We start from the raw sequence: 19629 nt of genomic DNA on the forward strand, positions 1-19629 counted from the left end.
CATGATGTAATGTGGTGGCTTTAAAAGTTTTACTTTCACCTGTGGAGTCGTCTGTAAACATCAAAAAGTCACTTTTAAAGTTATGTAGGCATGTAATGTGATGAAATCTTGCTGTGGAAAGTGTAATGTATCTCATGTGGCCCAAATCACTGTTTATATGTGCCAGTTTTACATAAATAAGCAGAGCATAAAAAATATACATCACAACCAAAATATAAATCTCAAATAAATGTTTTTAAAAATATGTTTTACAAGTACATATTTACAATTATACTGTATATAATTGTAACTTTTAAATCTATCAGCTCTGCGAAATGATTTACTGTTTCATAGCACTCCAAACTGGTGACATCTGCTTGTGAAAATGGTGTAAAGGGCATAGCGTAACAACCCCAACAATGACACGACTGCAACTGACAGGAGATACACAAAGTTCAACTTTAAGAAACATTTTATTGACCATCATTGTTGACATTTTCACACAGTTAGCATACTTTAATGTATAGATCAGAGGTCAAAATAAATGTTTTATCCTCAGCAGGACATGAACTAGGATGAACATGTGCCATTCAATTAACCAAAAAACAAGACAATCAGTTAGAAACAAGGTAAACAAGGACAAATCAATTCAAGAATTTAAAACCAACAATCTGACATGACACCAATGTCTTGTTCATTTACACATACATTTTTTTTCTTTTTCTTTTTTAAACAGTTCCTTTAACAAAGAAACTCTTTTCAACACCCACCCCACTAATCTGCTGTAGGTGGTAATCCAACTCCTTTCTTTTGATGCTGCTCTCTTGGTGATCAGAAATGTGTAAACAGCTGTAGGTAATGATCATCAGAAAAGCAGAATTGCACTTGAATGGTTCGATCCTTACCCCATGGCAAGAGAACCCTTAAGGTTTCCTGGAGAGGAGAGGTCTCCAAGTCACACTTACCAGTTTAGAGCTTTGTCTCCTGGGCACTATCATAAACACTCTTTTCTCTGCTTCTGTACTTCATATCTTTAAATTGTATAGATGTTTTCAATTGTATTGAAAAAAATAAAAAATAAAATTACATTTATGATCAATTTCTTCTCATGTTCTTCATTTGTAAGTCACTTTGCTGTAAGTCCTTACAGCATATGGCTAAATAACTAAATGGAAATGTCCATAATCCGGTTGATTATGACAGAAATCAGTTGTTTGGATTGCCATTTGTAGCCTTTGTAGTTGATTGTTTTAGGAAATGAAACTGTAAAAAATAAGACTGAAAACTTAGAAATGAATAAACATTTTACTGTAAAAAATAAGACAAAAATGTGAATGACAGACACTTTACTTGCAATATGCAATTAAACATTTAAAATTCATGGAGTAAATCAGGGATGGGCAACTTCGGTCCTGGAGGGCCACTGTCCTACAGAGTTTAGCTCCAACCCTGAAAAAATCACCTGCCTGTAATTTTCTAATAATCCTGAGGACCTTGATTAGCTTGTTCAGGTGTGTTTGATTAGGGTTGAAGCTAAACTCTGTAGGACAGTGGCCCTCCAGGACCGAAGTTGCCCATCCCTGGAGTAAATCATCACTCACTGTAGTTTCTCCAGTTTACAGTGTGGATCCTTCAGTAAATCGGAAAGCAACTTCATTCCTGAATCACCTGGTTTATTGTGGTTCAGATTCAGTTCTCTCAGGTGTGAGGGGTTTGATCTCAGAGCTGAAGCCAGAGCAGCACAACCTTCTTCTCCAATACTGCAGTTATACAGCCTGTAGTGAATAAAAAGTACAAACAATCCTTAATGTTTCCTTCAATGTTGTACAAATGAAATGTATGTATTTTTGAGATATTTTGTGTGTGATCTGCCTACAATGATTTATCAGCCCAGTTTTTAAAATCATTTTTAGAACAAAATGTATAAAAAATAAAAAAAGCTCACAGGAAAAAGCGTACACTGGCTACAACATATTAGTTTCACCTAGTTTGGTTTCCTTTGTTCCAACCATGTATTTATAACCCTGTTTCTTTGTTGTTCTTTGTCAGTTCTCGTTTGATTTAAATGTTGTTTGTGTTACTCTCTTGAGTTATCTCCAATGTGTTCAGATAATTAATAAAAAACTGTTTTGTTTTTAAATCTCATTTGTCTTTCTGCCTGTTGACTACGTTACAGCAATATGCCTATAAAATCTTTAACAAGTTTTTAAAATTAGGAATAAAGGATGAAGATGTTAATTTTCATAGGCGAGACATCACTTTTGGCCACTGCAGTATATGTATATATGTATATGTATATATATATATATATATATATATATATATATATATATATATATATATGTGTGTATATATATATATATATATATATATATATATATATGTATATATGTATATATATATATATATATATATATATATATATATATATATATATATATATATATACCGCAAATACTACAAATATAATATGACCAGTGCAGAACTCACTGCAGTTTCTCTAGTTTACATTTCCAGTCCTTCAATAGATCAGAGAGCAGCTTAATTCCTGAATCGTCTATTTTATTATTGCTCAAATCCAGTTCTCTCAGATGTGAGGGGTTTGATCTCAGAGCTGAAGCCAGAGCAGCACAACCTTCTTCTTGAAATTTGCACGATTTCAGCCTGCAGTTGAAAGGAGAGAAAATATAGTTAAATCATATACATTTATATGTAAGTGTTAGAATCAGATGAATGTGTACTTTATCATTCCAAAGAAAAAAACAGTCCGTGGATCAAGAGTTGTGAGCAAACTACAGAATAAGACAAGATAACACAATCATATGATGTTGGATGCATTTTAAAACAACCTTCACATTTTTTACTGTTGGCATTGTTTATCCTTTTGATCTTTCATTAAAAAAATTCACAAAATTCTAAACTTTCATTGAAGTAAAACAATTGAAAGTAGGGGGAAACTCACAATAATAAATGTTTTTCTCCAATGCATGTTGGACACAATTATTGGCACCCCTATAAATTCTTATGCAAATATATTCCCATTCATATTTAAGTTTGTTTTAGCACACCAGGGTGACTTAGAGCATCTAGCCATGACTTCCTGTTCCACAGGAGAATACATATAAGGAAACACAAATGCCAAATTCCTTTAATCATTCTTCACAATGATTAGAACCAAAGAATATAGTTCTGATGTGCAGCAAAAGATTGTTGAGCTTTACAAAATAGAAAGTCGGCTGTAAGAAAATAGATAAAGCATTGAAAATCCCCATTTCTGCCATCAGGGCGATAATTAAGAATCAATAAACTAAAGATGTTACAAATCTGCCTGGAAGAGGACATGTGTCTATAGGGTCTCCAACCCTGCTCCTGGAGAGCTACTGTCCTCAGATTTTAGCTCCAACCCCAATCAAACACACCTGGACCAGCTAATTAAGCTGTTCAGAGTTACTTGATAATTACAGGCAGGTGTGTTGGAACAGGGTTGGAACTGAAGTCTGCAGGACAGTAAATCTCCAGGAGCAGGGTTGGAGATCCCTGGTCTATATCATCCTAATGCACGGTGAAGAGGAGAGTTTGAGTGGCCAAAGACTTTCCAAGGATCACAGCTGGAGAATTGAAGAGATTAGTTGAGTCTTGGGGTCAGACAACCTAAAAACATTTTTTTTATCAAACAACACCTACATCACCACAAGTTGTTAGGGAGGGTTTGAAGAAAAATCCTCCTCACTCATCCAAAAACAAACTCCAGAATATTCAGTTGTCAGACACGACTGGAATTCAAAAGGGGCCTTATTCTATGGTCAGATGAAACTAAAAAAGGAGCTTTTTGGCAGCAAACAGGGATAACAAGTACCCAAACCCCCGGTTAATTATACTGCTGGATCTTTAATGTTGTGGGCCTATTTTTTATGCTGGAGGTCCTAGCCATCTTGTTCAGATACATGGTATCATGGATTCTAGCAAATACCTATCAACCATGGACTCTAGCAAATAAAAATGAATCTTCTGCCATAGCCATCTCAGTTCCCTGACCTGAACCTTGTAGAAAACGAGTGGGGTGAACTGAAGAGAAGAAGCACCAACATGGAGCTGGGAATCTGAAGGATCTGGAGAGATTTTGTATGAAGGAATGGTCTCTGATCTCTTGTCAGGTGTTCTCCAAACTCATCAGGCATTGTAGAAGAAGACTCAGAGCTATTATCTTGATAAAAGGACATTGCAATAATTGGATGCCAATAATTGTGGCCAACGTGAACTAGAGAAAAACATTTATTTCATAATGAGATGTCAGAAGGAGCTGCTCTTTAGTGGGCAAAAATACATTAGCCATCTTAGCTCGAAGGACTATGTTAAAAACTTTGTAACCTTTGTTTCAGCCTAACATAATGTTCTAACACAATGTTTTTGACTGAAAAAATTTATTTTGATTGAACCCCATGAGCACCGGATGGTTAAATAACCAAACAACCAATAATAGATAGCGCGTACAGTATATGGGGGAAACTGTATTTTATAAAATGTTTGAAAGGAGTCTGTACATTATAGTTCATACTGAATTGCAGAAAAGAAAAACAAGAACAAGAAGATAATTTCACTGTGGTGCTGCCTTTCAATAACTACACTGACACTCACTGTAATTTCTCCAGTTTACAGTGATTATCCTGCAGTAGATCAGAAAGCAGCTTTACCCCTGTGTCTCCTATTTCATTTCCATTGAGATTGAGTTCTCTCAGATGTGAGGGGTTTGATCTCAAACCTGAAACTAGAGCTTTAAAACACTCCTCAGTAATAAAGCAGTCACACAGCCTATAGAGAGAAAGAGAAAGCACATGACACACACACCTTTCAGTTCAGCACATGAATTCAGCAAAAAAAAATGTTATGTGTATTACTTTTATTTTTAGAGAAACTGATTATAAGTTAAACACATAATTTACTCAAAAATTACAATACTGTGAACATCCTCTAATAACGTAAGGAACAGCCTGAAATATGGGTATGTTTCCATTAGTCCAACACTTGTCACAGTCTGTAAAATCTCACAAATGTGAGGAGACACCCAGTTTGCTGCAGCACAAGCTGGATCGTAACACCCTTAAAGCGGTGACAACAAGAGAAATCTAATTATATTTGCTCTTTTGAAATTCATTGTACTATAAAAAAATACTGTACATTTCTCATTGCAATGTAAAGACATATTGAGAGAATAGATATTGAGAGAAGACTATAGCTGATACGCACAATTTTCTGACAAAAGATGTTTGAACTTTTCATATAAAATTGTTTAAGTATGTTCATGGGTTTCAAAAGGAATTCCAATCTATGTCGATTGAGAAAACATTACTTCTACAAACTCTGGTGAGTTTCTGTGTTCAAAGAAATGTTTTGTTGATGTGCTTTAACTGATTAATGATTAATGATCATTGATTAATGATCAGAAAATTATGTTAATGTGTTATATATTATGTTATAATGAATGTTTTATATATTATGTTATAGTGAATGAAAAAAAAAACAGTCAAATAAACAGTCAAATATATATATATATTTGATTATATATAATCAAAATGAAATAAAATAAGGTTTCTGGACAAAAAAAAAAAAAGTATAATTTTAGGGCTTTGGTTCATTTTGACCCGCAACGGAAAGATATGTTACAAAATGCGGGGGAATGATGAAGGTTAAGAGTGAGTGACGTAGTGCCTGTGAAGAGGCGCCTGCACCATCAGCCAATTAATATAAAATACCAATTCAATATAAAGTAATTTAATGCTAAGTGGTTTGAATTAAATTATTTTTTAAATGTATACATGTCCAGAAGTACTACAAATTTCACAAGGTAAACATTTGTCGAAAGTAAATAAGTGAAAGTAAAATTTAAGTTTTTCACTAGAATCGCTAAACGCATTCAATATTATATATATTATGGCTGTCAATCGATTAAAAAATTAATCGTGATTAATCACATGATTGTCATGAGTTAACTCACGATTATTCACACATTTTTTATTTGTTATAAATGTACCTTAAATGAATACTTTTCAAGTTTGTAATACTCTAATCTGGACATGGATAAATATGGATGCTTTATGCAAATGTATGTTTATTATTGAAACCATACTGCCGTGCAAAGGCAAAAGACCGTAACTTCGTTTTTTGTCGAAAATGAGTTATTTATATTTTTGGCACATTCAAGACCTTCTTTATCATGTGGACAAGTATCTTGAATCAATTCCGTTTTTTTATCGAGAAAATAATGATTTGTCTTAACAGTAACTTCCAAAAGCCCATGAGAAACCAAGGCAGAACACCGTAACATCAGTTACCGCTCTTTGGCTTTGTTTTGGAACGCTCAAATTACGAGTTACGGTGCTCTGCCTTTGTTTAGCCGCGCGTCAATATGAAGTTACTGTGCCGGTGTTCAATCAAATAATGCTACCTACCAGACTGTACGGTTATCTGCCTTTGTTTTAATGTCCATTAAAATTAAAATTACGGTGTAGCCTGTGTACTTTGTACAGCTGCCATCAGTCGCTCTAACTTCTGATGTCCTCAGAGCGGTCAGAACATTTAGTATGGTCTGCTCCATCGACAAACGTGCGATATCGATCGCGAAGGATTATGCAGAGTTGACAGAAAAACGTTACACATTGCCGTATCAGATGAATACAACCAAGAATTAAAGCTCGGCAAACTAGCTGGCAGAGTGCCAAAACTTCGCCTTCAGCCCCGCCCTAAACGCGGTCGAGTTAACACTGGACTAATAGGAGGTATTTTGTCATGTCAAATGTATTAATAATGCCATCAGAATGCAACCAAAGCACAGGATAGCAATAAGTAGATGGCTATAAATAATTGTAAATCATACAAAATAAATGCCATGATCACTAGATTTTATACAGGTGTGTACTATAATGATTTTGTTAATGGTGATCAGCAACTAAATATTGATAATGTGGAAGTTACTGCCTTTTGCCTTGGCATGACTTCTCACTTTTTGCTGACAATACAAAGGCAGAGTACAGTAACTTTAAAATAGTGGTCAAAAGTCAAGTTTGAGCTCAAGATTTTTTTATGTATATAATTTCCATTACTAAAACATCTATTTGCCAGATTTCCAGTGTCCTACCTATAATTAATTTGGCGAGACAACTAAAAATCTTTAAAGTCATTTTTCTCAGTTCCACACTCTAGCGACTTAAGGTCTTTTGCCTTTGTAGGGCAGCATAGTAAATATAGAGCATGAAGATGAGACATGTTTCAAAGGTCATAGATGTTTTTCAAAGAACTTGTTCATGTCTATTAGACACATGAAGAAAGAACAAAGAAATATCAGGTTCTCATTACTTCTCTTTCTTTGCACTGAGCAATTTACTAACACAAACATGTTTAGATTTTTGCATGACAGGGCAGCTCTTCTGAAAATGCTAAATGTACATTTATTATTACATTGGTTTGTCTCTCTCTGTGCCCATTTTGATGAAGCTAAATTCTCAATAAAACTGTTTTCATTGGTATATTTTACTGTTTCTGTTGTCAAACAACGGAATGAATATGAAATAGTGACTGAAACGCGACCCATTAAGACATAACCAGCTCTCCCTTCCAAGATGTTAATCTGCACAAAAATCCCGATAATCAAGTCGTCGTCTAATGAAATCAAATACACATAAGATAAAGACAATATCTGTGCTGTGATTTCGGCTATACTTGCATGTAAAATTAGAGAAGCAGCATAATATCTGTGTTTAACTGAATTTAAGCGCTGCTCCTCTCTGCCGCACGAGACGCAGAGAGAGAGAGAGAGAGAGAGAGAGAGAGAGAGAGAGAGAGAGAGAGAGAGAGAGAGAGAGAGAGAGAGAGAGAGAGAGAGAAAGGTGCGAGTGCGTGCTGGGAGAGCAGTACCGGCGATTCTCAGAAACTAAATAAGGTTTGGGCGCTTTTTTGAAGGGAAAAATCGCTAAAGGGGTCTGCAATGTCGCTAAGTTGGTAACACTGTGTATCTCCATTTCTCCAACTAGGGGTTGGGCCACGGGTCAAACAGAAAATACACGCTACGTTAATTACACGTTAAAATAACGCGTTATTAACTATGACAGCACTAATATATATATATATATATATATATATATATATATATATATATATATATATATATATATATATACATATATACTCTCTCTCTCTCTCTATATATATATATATATATATTGAGAGAGAGAGAGAGAGATAGATAGATAGATAGATAGATAGATAGATAGATAGATAGATAGATAGATTTAAAGATATTATATCTTTAAATGGGACTACAAATTGATTTTAAAGTTATGATATCAAGTATTGAAAATCTACGTTTCAGGTTATCTTTAGGGTGGCTGGTGAGAGCTGGTAAGTTCAAAGATCAAGGACATTTCAAACTTTGAAAAAAATAACGGTCACATAGTAACATATTCAGTTATTTTTGTCTTAATTTTATTTTCATAGACTTTCAGTATGTTTCTATTTAGTTTCCTTTTTCCTTTGTTGGCTGGATCCTAAATGGCACACTTCATGTGGACTCGCGGTCTCGTGGCCTTAAATTGCGCATGCTCACCAAGTGTACGAGTCCGTAAGATGTCCCATTCGGCATTTCAGCGCTCAGAAGTGTGCTTGCGAGCGCCGCCTTTGTGCCCTTGATGCGGACTTCGGCAAAGCCCGCATTTTCGCACCCTCCACACGAGTTACCTACCCAGGAATCATTGCGAACACCCAATCAGGGGAGGAGTTTCGTGGCTGTTTGACTTTCGGTAGCATGATGTCATCAAGCCTGTCCCAAAATACACGCTCGCGTGCCCTCATGGACTCAAGGCCAGCGCCCCTTAGGTCTGCACTTCCTGACGTCACCTAGTGTGAACTCGGAGGAGGTCCACAAGGCCGGAGTGTGCCATTTGGGATCCAGCCATTCTAGTGACCACCAGTCTTTAGTTGTCATAGTAACTAATTTGGTTTGTCATTCTGTTCAGGTGTATGCACCTTGTTATCGTTTGTATATAAGTTCATGTTTGTTTTCCCTTTAGTTTGTACGGTCTCGTTAATGTGACGTTATGTTTGCTTGCCTGCCTTTTGTTGAAGATACCTTTGGATATTATTAAAAATTGTTGAACCTGATTCTTCATCTTTGTGTGCTTTCCAACAACGTATCATGACACACAAACTGTTATTGTTTCAGTTTCGTTTTCATGGACCTTTAGATTTTATCCATATATTTTTTTGACAAAGACAAACCCTGTACTGCAGTGGTCCATGTGATCATTGTGGTGTAAATTCTGGACAAATAAAATAAAAACATTGGAATTCCTCCCATATGTCTGTATTATTAAAAGGTATTATAAATTCTACATCATATTAACCATTTTACAATATGGTAAAATATTTAAACTCACAGTAGTTTCTCCAGTTTACATTGTGGATCCTTCAGTAGATCAGAGAGCAGCTTCACACCTGAAACTCCTGGTTTATTATAGTTCAGATTCAGTTCTCTCAGGTGTGAGGGGTTTGATCTCAGAGCTTTAGCCAGAGCAGCACAACCTTCTTCTCCAATACTGCAGTTACACAGCCTGTGGAGAATATACAGAAATAATTCTTATTCTGCTCTTTCTGCACTGTAATATAAATATACTTTTCCATTGGTGGAATGTGTTTATGTATTGTTTAATGTTATTGTTTTACTACTATTCTATCCATAGTGTTGTATAACCAGAGAAAAATATAGGAAATGATGTCCTGAGATAACTTATAAGGATTATTATTATTTAAATAAATATCCACCCCATTAGTTCTCAATGATAACATCTGCCCAATGATAGCATGATAATTTCAAATTTCAAAACTATAATAACTAATAAGACTCACTGCAGTTTCTCCAGTTTACAGTGTGGATCATTCAGTAGGTAAGAGAGCAGTTCCACTGCTGAGTGTCCTGGTTTATTATAGCTCAGATTCAGTTCTCTCAGGTTTGAAGGGTTTGATCTCAGAGATGATGCCAGAGCAGTACAAACGTCCTCTCCAATACTGCAGTTACAAAGCCTGTAGAGAGAAAAAGAAACATCCTCAAATTTACTGCTCAATACAATTGAAAATCCAGCAGGTGAAATGAACAGCAACTGAGCAGTGAGGGCACACACAGAGCAGAATATTGAGCAGAGCAAACTGGGTGCCGGTACAGACTATAAAATAGAAAAATAATACTAAAATACTTTGTAACATAGTTACTTGAGTAGTTTTTAAGCAAACAACTTATTTACTCTTACTTGAGTCATATGCACCATAGTTGATCTCATATCTGATGACGCATATAGCATATAGAACATAAAAATAGTGGCCTAGAACATAAGAGATTGACTGAGTGTTCTGAGCTGCTCAGCTGTTTAAAAAGTGATACACAGCTTCCAAATGTTATATGTTGAATTAGAAATGCAGTTTTTGTTAAAAGATGTAGTGTAATGCATGTATTTCAAAGTTAAAATGCTGATTTAATTTTTAAAAAGCTGTCTTTTAAGGTAATCTAAAGAGTATTCTTTCTTTTGTTAGTACATTACTTTTTCTCTTGAATATAGCAAGTACTGAAACATACCAAAACCAAAACTCTTAAACTATGATACAAACTGTATAGGACCTGTTTAAACTGGTAACTTTGCCGTACTGGTTGTTCTTTAGTAATTGTTCCTAGTTTTGGTTGCTCTAGTAATTCTTCTGAAGCAAGCACTAAACTGGTTTTAATGTAGACAGCTGCATGCTATCTTATGCTGCTAAAAATTATAAACATGGAGGAGAAAGTTTGCATAAAAATTACACCAGTGCATAACGTTGCTTATCAAAGATTATTTGCCATTGCAGCCACTTATTAGTGTTGAGGACAAACACTAGGCTATCTGGGTCCACACTCTCTCACACACAATCTTAACCATGTTTTTCTATTCATTGTTTTTTAATGTTGTCCCTGTACATGGTTAGAGACATATAACATGCCATTTTACTTGCGGTCTCAGACTTTTAGACCCTATTGTTACAGAAAAGGAGTTTGTAAGGAGCAAAAAATAAAGAAATAACTTATTTATCATTCAAAAATCTGTCAATACAGCAGCACTCACAATAACTTCTCCAGTTTACAGTGTGAGTCCTTCAATAGATCAGAGAGCAACTTCCCTCCCGAGTCCCTTGGTTTATTCCAGCTCAGATCCAGTTCTCTCAGGTGTGAGGGATTTGATCTCAGAGCTGAAACCAGAGCAACACAACCTTCTTCTCCAATCCTGCAGTTATACAGCCTGTAGAGAATATATATATATATATATATATATATATATATATATATATATATATATATATATATTAATAGCAATTCATCTGAACTTCTGAACAATTCTCAAAGGTAGTCTGCACAAGTAGTAAAATCACTCACAGAGATCAACACAAATAAATGCCACTGGAAAAAATTATGTGAATTGTTAGTGTTTGACTGATGTATTGACATTAAAAACAAAGAAACTATTAGTGGTTATAACAAATATGTAAGCTATATATACACAAAAAGATAAGGTGTAGAGCAGGGGTGCCCAATCCTACACCTAAAGGATTACTATTCTGCAGAGTCTTTAGTGGTGTTAGAGTGTTTCCAGGCAGGTGTGTTGGATCTTTCATATTACGTTTAAAAAACCTTTGAGTAACGTCTTACTTTAGAGTCTGCAATCTACATTGAGGATGCTTCAGTCCCTCAGAGAGTAGCTTCAGTCCTGAATCTTGCAGGTTGTTGTTATTCAGGTTCAGCTCTCTCAGACTTGAAGAGTTTGAGCTGAGAACTGAGGCCAGTGTTGAACAGCTCTTCATTGTCAGATTACAGCTCTGTAGACTTTAAGAGAAGTGATCAAAATAACCATGTAACTACAGACACCGAATTGCTTATGTTCAAAAGATACAGTATCTCATTATTTTTCAGCCTTTTGACAAAACTCAATACATATAAAAATGTTATGTTTTAGCTTTCAAATTAGTTAAAACAATTTGTATATGAATAAACCTTCATGCAAAGCTACAGTACTGTGAAAATGTTATGTTCTTCTGTAAAAATGCTATAAAGTGAGGATGCTTTCAAAAATAATATCATAAATCGATTTTATTTATCAATTTAATTATATTAAGTAAATCAAATCATTATTTGGTGAGAACTCCCTTTGCATTTCAAACAGCCTTTGTCCTAGGTACACTTGCTCATAGTTTCTTCAAGTTTAGGTTTCTAAGGTAGGTTTCTTCGAGTTTCTTGAGATGTTACCACAGTTCTTCTGGATTTATTTATTTATTTATTTGTCTTTTTCTGTTTCTTCATGTAATCACAGACAGACTCGATGATGGTGTGGGGCCATGTTGAGCATACTGGCTGTTGTCAGACTCATTCAAAAACCTCACTGGATTATTACAATTAATGGCAAATGGATTGTTTGGAAATGTAAACTGATATTTCCTACTGGCACACTACTGCAAAATATAGAAATAACTGGTTTAAAACCTTTTTTTTTTTTTTTTTTTTTGGTGAAAATACTAACATGCCTAAGACTTTTGCACAGTACTGTATATATTTCAATATGGTATGTTTCCCAATGCAATATTTTCAGAGCATTAAAGCAATAAATAAACTATGATGTATTTTAATTAGAAAAATGCTCACTCAGATTTTCTAGAAACTTTGATGACTGGCAGCAGCATCAGAAGACCTTCTTCAGATGGTCTATATTTACTCAGTTGAAACTCATCAAGCTCCTCTTCTGAGTTCAGCAACACAAACACCAGAGCTGACCATTGAGCAGGAGAAAGACTGATTCTAGGGAAATGAATGACATTCATTCTGCTCAAGAATTTTTGAACTTCATGAACTAGTGAATTATCCTCCAGTTCGTTCAAACAGTGGAACAGATTGATGGACTTCTCTGGAGAGGAATTATCCTTGATCTTCATCTTAATGTACTCTACTATTTCCTGTTTGCTGTCAGAACTGCTTTCTGTCTGTGTCAGAATATCTCGCAAGAGAGTCTGATTGGACTCCAGTGAGAGACCCAGAAGGAAGCGGAGGTAAAGGTCCCAGTGTCCATTTTCACTCTGTAAAGCCTTGTCTACTTCCCTCTTCAGTAAATCTGTCATGCTACTTTTTGTTTCTTTATCTGAAAGAAACTTGAATAAAGCAGCAATAAACTCTTGAACGCTCAGGTGAACAAAGCTGTACACCTTCCCCTGGTACAATCCTAAATCCTCTCTGAAGATCTGGGTACAGACTCCTGAGTACACTGTTGCTTCTCTGACATCAATACCAAACTGTTTCAGATCCTCCTCATAAAAGATCAGGTTCCCCTTTTCTAGCTGTTCATAAGCTAGTTTTCCCAGTGAGAAGATGGTCATCTTGGCCTGCTGAAGATCTACTTCATATTTACCATCATACTTCTGGGTCTTCAGTTTGGTCTGATAGATCAGGAAATGAGTGAACATTTGAGTGAGAGTCTTTGGGATCTCTGCACTCTCGTTTTCACTCAACATCTTCTCTAGAACAGAGGCTGAGATCCAGCAGAACACTGGGATGTGACACATGATGTGGAGGCTCCTTGATGATTTGATGTGTGTGATGATTCTATTGGTCAGATTCTGATCACCTATTCTCTTTCTGAAATACTCGTCCTTCTGAGGGTCATTGAAACCTTGTACCTCTGTGACCAGGTCAACACACTCAGGAGGGATGTGACTGGCTGCTGCTGGTCGAGAGGTGATCCAGAGGAGAGCAGAAGGAAGCAGATTCCCTTTGATGAGGTTGGTCAGCAGCACATCCACTGAGGCTGATTCTGTTTTATCAAACAAGCTATCATTGTTCTGGAAATCTAGAGGAAGTCGACACTCATCCAGTCCATCAAATATGAACAGGACTTTGAGGTCATCAAAGTCTGTTGCTCTCAGTTCTTTTGTATCCATAAAAAAGTATTGAAGAAGTTTCATCAGACTTATATTCTTTTTATTCATTAAATTGAGTTCTCTGAAAGGAAGGGGAAATATGGCATGAACATCCTGATTGTCTTTTTCTTCCGCCCAATCTAATATGAACTTCTGCACAGAGACTGTTTTTCCAATTCCAGCAACTCCTTCAGTCAGTACAGTTCTGATGGGTTTGTCTCGTCCAGGTGAGGCTTTAAAGATGTCATTGCATTTGATTGGCGTTTCATGTGTCACTGGTGTCCATGATGTTGCCTCAATCTGTTTTACCTCATGTTGATTTTTGACCTCTCCTCTTCCTCCCACTGTGATGTACAACTCCGTGTAGATCTCATGTAGAGGTATTGAGTTTCCTTGATTTGAAATTCCATCATTAATTATATGGAAATTTTCCTTTACTGTAGATTTGTGTTGTACCAAACAGAAAGGGGTATGTTCTGGTAAACAGAGAAAGATGAAAATAAAAATTGCTATTCACAAGCCATACATTAACTAACATTACAATCTATTATTTTTATGATACAATAAACAAAAATAGTGACCACAACTGTACCTTGTCCCCATTCACTTTAATTTTATGGAAAAAAGAAGTTTGGACATTCTGCTAGATTACTCCTTTTGCATTTCACACAAGTCAGTCATACAGATTTGTAACATGAGAATAAATATTTATATTCCTATAAAGCTCTTACTGGTCTGTAGTATGTTAGTGATGTCTGTATGGTTCCTGTTCCTCAGGACCTGCGGTGTCTTCAGAAGCCCCTGTCTGACTCCGCTCTGCTCTTCATTATCCACCTCCTCTCTTTCAGAGAATTCTGGGTAATCAGTTCTCTGACCTTCATCCTCCTCCTCCTCCTTTATTTTAGAGAATTCTGGGTTATCTGGGCTCAGCAGTCTTGTAGACCTCTTCAGCTCTTTCTTCATCTTCAGATGATGATTTTCACAAATTAGGCATTTTTCCATGATATCACTTGATATCAAGTATGTCAACACAGATACAAAAATACACCGTGTGCCCAATTTTGTTTTCTTAAAAAAATTGGGTTGGAAAAAAAGGACATTTGTCTTTTGCAGGGGAATTACAATAAATTTACAATAATTTGTGTTCATAATTAGCCTGGAAATCCAGACCCAAATCTGAAAGATTAAGGGTCTGGCATCGACTAAGGAAATTGGCCAGCTCTAGGGGCGGCACCAAGCATGTATTTGAAAATTTCACTGCATGCAATTGGATAACACTACGACCAATCACAACAATACCACTTCAGAATAGTAATACTAAACTAGAATGTTTCAACATGTGGACAGAGTAATAAACTGCAATGTCTGTAATGTAAGATGGTGATCAAAGATGAGTTTTAAGGGATACAATTATTGACTACATGGGACTTTAAGAGAACTTGCAAATGCCTTGGTGGAAGAGTGGAGTACCATCTCAAAATAAGAACTGTCCAATCTGCTGCAGACCATGAGGTTAAGATGCACTGTAGGACTTAAAGTAGCTGGTGGACACACCAGATACTGACTGCTATTTTTGATATTAAACATTATTCCATTTCTGTTCGTCAAATGTCAGTGAAATTTGTTCAGTTTAGGTCTCAGTTGTTGAATCATTTCATGCTCATTTGTTGTTCCTTTTTTTGCTGAGATTATAGGAATATTGTCTTTTATTTCTTAATTAAACAAACACTGTAATGCATGCTATATATGTGGGCTACATGCTTCATGTTGTCACTGTTGTGTTTTGTTTAGTTTGTTTTCATTGGACTTGTCTGTCATCACGTCATCACATTTCTTTGTCCGATCTACATTGTGTATAGTGTGTGTTGCTGCCTGTTATGCTAGTCTGCTTGTCATCAAGTCAGGTGTCATCTTCATTGTCATTATCAGTTCATCTGTATCACCTGTGTTCAGTTCATCATCGTCTTCTGTATCACCTGTGTTCAATAAATTATCATCATCTGTGTTTGCATTTAAGTTCTGTCTGTTCAGTCAGTCTTTGTCCGATCTACGTTGTGTATAGTGCGTGTTGCTGCCTGTTATGCTATAATTTATATTGTTGTTACCATTAAACCTTCGTGTTGGAAATTTATTCTCATCTTTGCCTGCCTTCCTGCAACCACACGTGACAGATGTAAAATGTTTATTATAAATATTGGCAAATCTACATTTTCAGCTCCATCTTTTAAATTGTTACCAGATTATATATTATATATTTTTGATGACTATAATGTATTCATAAAACAAACAAAAAAATAAGCAAGCAAAACTTTAGTTTATCACAAGCTCACTGAATGAGTTCTGAACTCCTGTTAAAACTCACATTTTAGCTAAGGAAGCTCACTACAATGCAAAATGAATAGCTTCTTTACATTGTGTCTACACTTTGTTGGTTATAATGAGAGCATTTGCAGGCATGCAGAACTCAGGGTTTGTGCTGAACGGAAACTTAGCGGTATTGAGTGGATTTTGAAGTAGACTAACTTAAACAACACTAATTGACCATTACCAAAAAGGCCCACTTTTGATTCATTTGTTCATAAGATGAAGATATTATCCTTGAAAACCAATTATATGAAAGACCACCCATAGTCGTGTCTCTGAAGGGATGTCATGTTCATTTGGATTTATATAAGGTAAAACACATACCTTAAAAATGTCAAACTGCCTCCTTGTGGAAGACTTTGATTCCTCCTGATTTACACTGTGGTTGTGTGAAGATTTTTTGTAAATATTTACTCAGGCATGCAATTCACAAATTGAATTAATGTGAGTATTTGTCATCTTAAATCTTTACATTAACTGTTCAGACTCCTCCAGCTGTAAACCATGAGTCTGTCCTCACCTCACATCAGCAGAAGAGTCGCCTGAACTGAAGCCGTATGGTTCATCCATTGACTGCTTGCTCGTCATGGTCTCACTGCGGGGTTTAGTAGATTCACTTTGAATCAGATTGAAAAACAACAACAATTAATCCCTCATGCTGTTCAAAATTTGTATGATTTCTTTCTTCTGAAGAAATCGGAGGAAGATATTTTGAAGAAGTTTTCAACATGTTTTGACCAAGCAATGATAAAACAGTGAACCCCCCTGACTTTCATTGTCATGACATGACATGGTGGATTTCTTATCATCCTCATTTACAGCTAATAATTAATTTCTTAATAATTAATATACTGTACAAGTAACCAGTATGCAATATTAGGGGTGACGGAGGGTCTGGCCCGCATCAAAAATGCAATAACCATTATTATGCATTTATGGCTCCCATAGAATATGAATTTATATTTATATATTATTTCAAAATCATATATGCAATCAATGTATCCATTGCATAACTGGCCAGTCCTGTGACTGGGACTGTATATGCTTTTATGTGAAAACTTTAAGATTTGAGACCTAAGTCAAAGAGGTAAACAGATTGAATAATACCTTTTTGAACTTTGCTGTAATTCCACTATAATCAACACAATCTCACTCCCAACTCGTCACATATGCATTTGTAAATTTAAAATCATACCCCAACATATACATCACATATTTTGATCATGACAATAAAATTCTCATGCCCATTCCTTCTGTGTAAAAAGGAAATTTGCATTGTTGCTAATACTGTAACTCCATCTATGCATGCTAGAATCAAAATCATAGCATCCCAATTCCCTGTTTCTTTGACATGTTTATGACTGTGATCTTTTCCCCTGTAACGCGTCAGCCATGGTCCCGCACCGGCTAAAAACCTTACACCTGCAGCAGTAGCCATGCCCCAAACATAGGATGATTAAATGAATCAAGCAGAATCTACTTTTGGACTAGATCGTGTGTCTGATTTATCTAAGATATTTAAAAAAATTTGAAAAGTTACAATTGTTAACTTTTGCATTTAGTGTGTCTGATGCATCTACAATTTTATAGTTATGTTAGGCTTTAAAATATTTTAGGGAGTAGAAATTGAAATGTCTTATCCTGTAATCACAAACAACTGAAAATGTATGTAAATGTATTGGTCAAAAAGTGTGAACCCTTTATTATTTTAATTAATTATGTATCTTTTAATTAATTTAATACAGTATATTGCCACTCCTGTAAAAAAAAAAATAATAATAAGCTGATATATTTTAGAAATATGAGTACATGGGGTGCCTTCAAATTTTGTCATCAAGTCAAAAAGTTTCAAACCCATCATGCTTGAGGAACTTGTTTTTAAGCAAGGAAATGCATTTTCTGGGATCCTTGATGCAGTCAGACCTGTTCCTCCAGCTGTCATGAGACTCTTCCTACCTCACATGAGCAGAAGTGTTTCCTGAACTGAAGCCGTATGGTTCATCCATTGACTGCTTGCTCGTCATGGTCTCACTGCGGGGTTTAGTAGATTCACTTTGACTGAAAATAAACAGCAATTCATTATTGTTTTTTATTATTAATCTGTTTCTTGCTATTATGTACAGCAGAATGATCAAATAACTAAATTACAAATAAATATCAAATGCTGAAATTTGCCACTCCACAGTGAAATGGACCTAACCATTGACTCTGACTCACCATTCCTTTGTCTTTGCACCAGTTTCTCCATAGAGACTCTTTCTGGAAGCCATGGCATCATTTAAAATGTTGATTATATATCTGCAAATAAACTGAGCACACACATATTAGCAATTCAGATACATCAAAACATCAAAAGTCTCTGTATTTGTTATAGTGGCTGTCTGTTCTGCCTGCAGTTTCTGTGCTGATCAATCCAAAGGGATGTGCGATGTAGCTGTTAGTTTTGAATGTTAATGTTCTCTTGTGAGGTTTACCATTTGTTTTTGTTTTAATTTTTCAAGTGTTGTTATTTGCTCAGTACTTACCTGTTGAAACTTGCTGACATCCAGTTCCTCATTCACATGAATATTACATTACAGTATTATGTATTACATACTATAGAATAAGACTTAAATCTCTACGATTTTGTTTTAGTTTATTGTGTCAATGTGTAAAGCACAAGCTGTGATACTCACTGTATTCGTCTTTCCTTGTGTAATTCCCCTCTTCTTACCAAGTGCTTCCTTGAATCTTTTGTTGGTAAACAGTTTTACTTTCACCTGTGGAGGAGGAGTCTGTAGGCCAGGGGTGTTGAATTAAATTTCCAAGAGATCCAGTCTCTGTTTTTCATTCCCAGCGGAGGTCCAGATAATACTGTTTTGGAATAGTTACACACTTCCATGTGGACAGCAGTAGTTCTTTGTTAAAGAAAACAGTTGAAATAGTCATCAAGGATTAAGGATACTGGGAAAAAACAACTGGTGTCTGAGAATTTTTATCCCTCCAAAAATGAAAATACTTAACTTGTTTGGCCAAATTGGATTTGACTATTAAACTGTCAAAAAAAGATCAGATGTTTAATCAGACTTTTAGTCTACTGTTTTGTCCAATACCTTACACATATTACACATAAGGCTTACTGAGAAAGGATCTGGATCTAGATGAATATATTAAAGGATATAATGTAACGCTGAAAGATTATTATTATAATGGACCCTGAGTGGTTGTGGTGAGTACAGCTCAGTGTTGCCAACTCTTGCAAGACAAGCAACAGCAGCATAGCCTGTTACAATCTCAATGTCAACAAACTCGATAAATGAGCCTGAAGCATATTCAACTGAA

The 19629-nt window shown here is 35.6% G+C and overlaps 1 protein-coding gene across 5 annotated transcripts; it reads right to left on the reverse strand.

The window, feature by feature from the left end:
- Positions 1–435: 435 nt before the first annotated feature.
- LOC307146236 (NACHT, LRR and PYD domains-containing protein 3-like) lies at positions 436–19065 on the reverse strand. Of its 5 annotated transcripts, none has more exons than XM_079850118.1 (15): positions 18984–19065; positions 18526–18617; positions 18265–18366; positions 16829–16924; positions 16633–16687; positions 14676–14907; positions 12680–14420; positions 11693–11866; positions 11112–11285; positions 9874–10047; positions 9405–9578; positions 4615–4788; positions 2470–2643; positions 1581–1754; positions 436–1242 (listed from the first exon to the last, which is right to left on the reverse strand). In XM_079850118.1, exons 2-15 carry the CDS (start codon positions 18576–18578, stop codon positions 1230–1232), a joined length of 3510 nt encoding a protein of 1169 aa, XP_079706244.1. In that variant the 5' UTR covers positions 18579–18617; positions 18984–19065; the 3' UTR covers positions 436–1229. The 5 variants fall into 5 exon arrangements, with proteins under 5 accessions (XP_079706244.1, XP_079706246.1, XP_079706245.1 ...); XM_079850120.1 differs by having other exon boundaries at positions 14676–14838; positions 18984–19026; XM_079850119.1 differs by having other exon boundaries at positions 18834–19004.
- Positions 19066–19629: the final 564 nt, after the last annotated feature.

This window comes from Squalius cephalus (genome assembly GCF_949319135.1).
Source record: "Squalius cephalus genome assembly, chromosome: 18".
NCBI lineage: Eukaryota > Metazoa > Chordata > Actinopteri > Cypriniformes > Leuciscidae > Squalius > Squalius cephalus.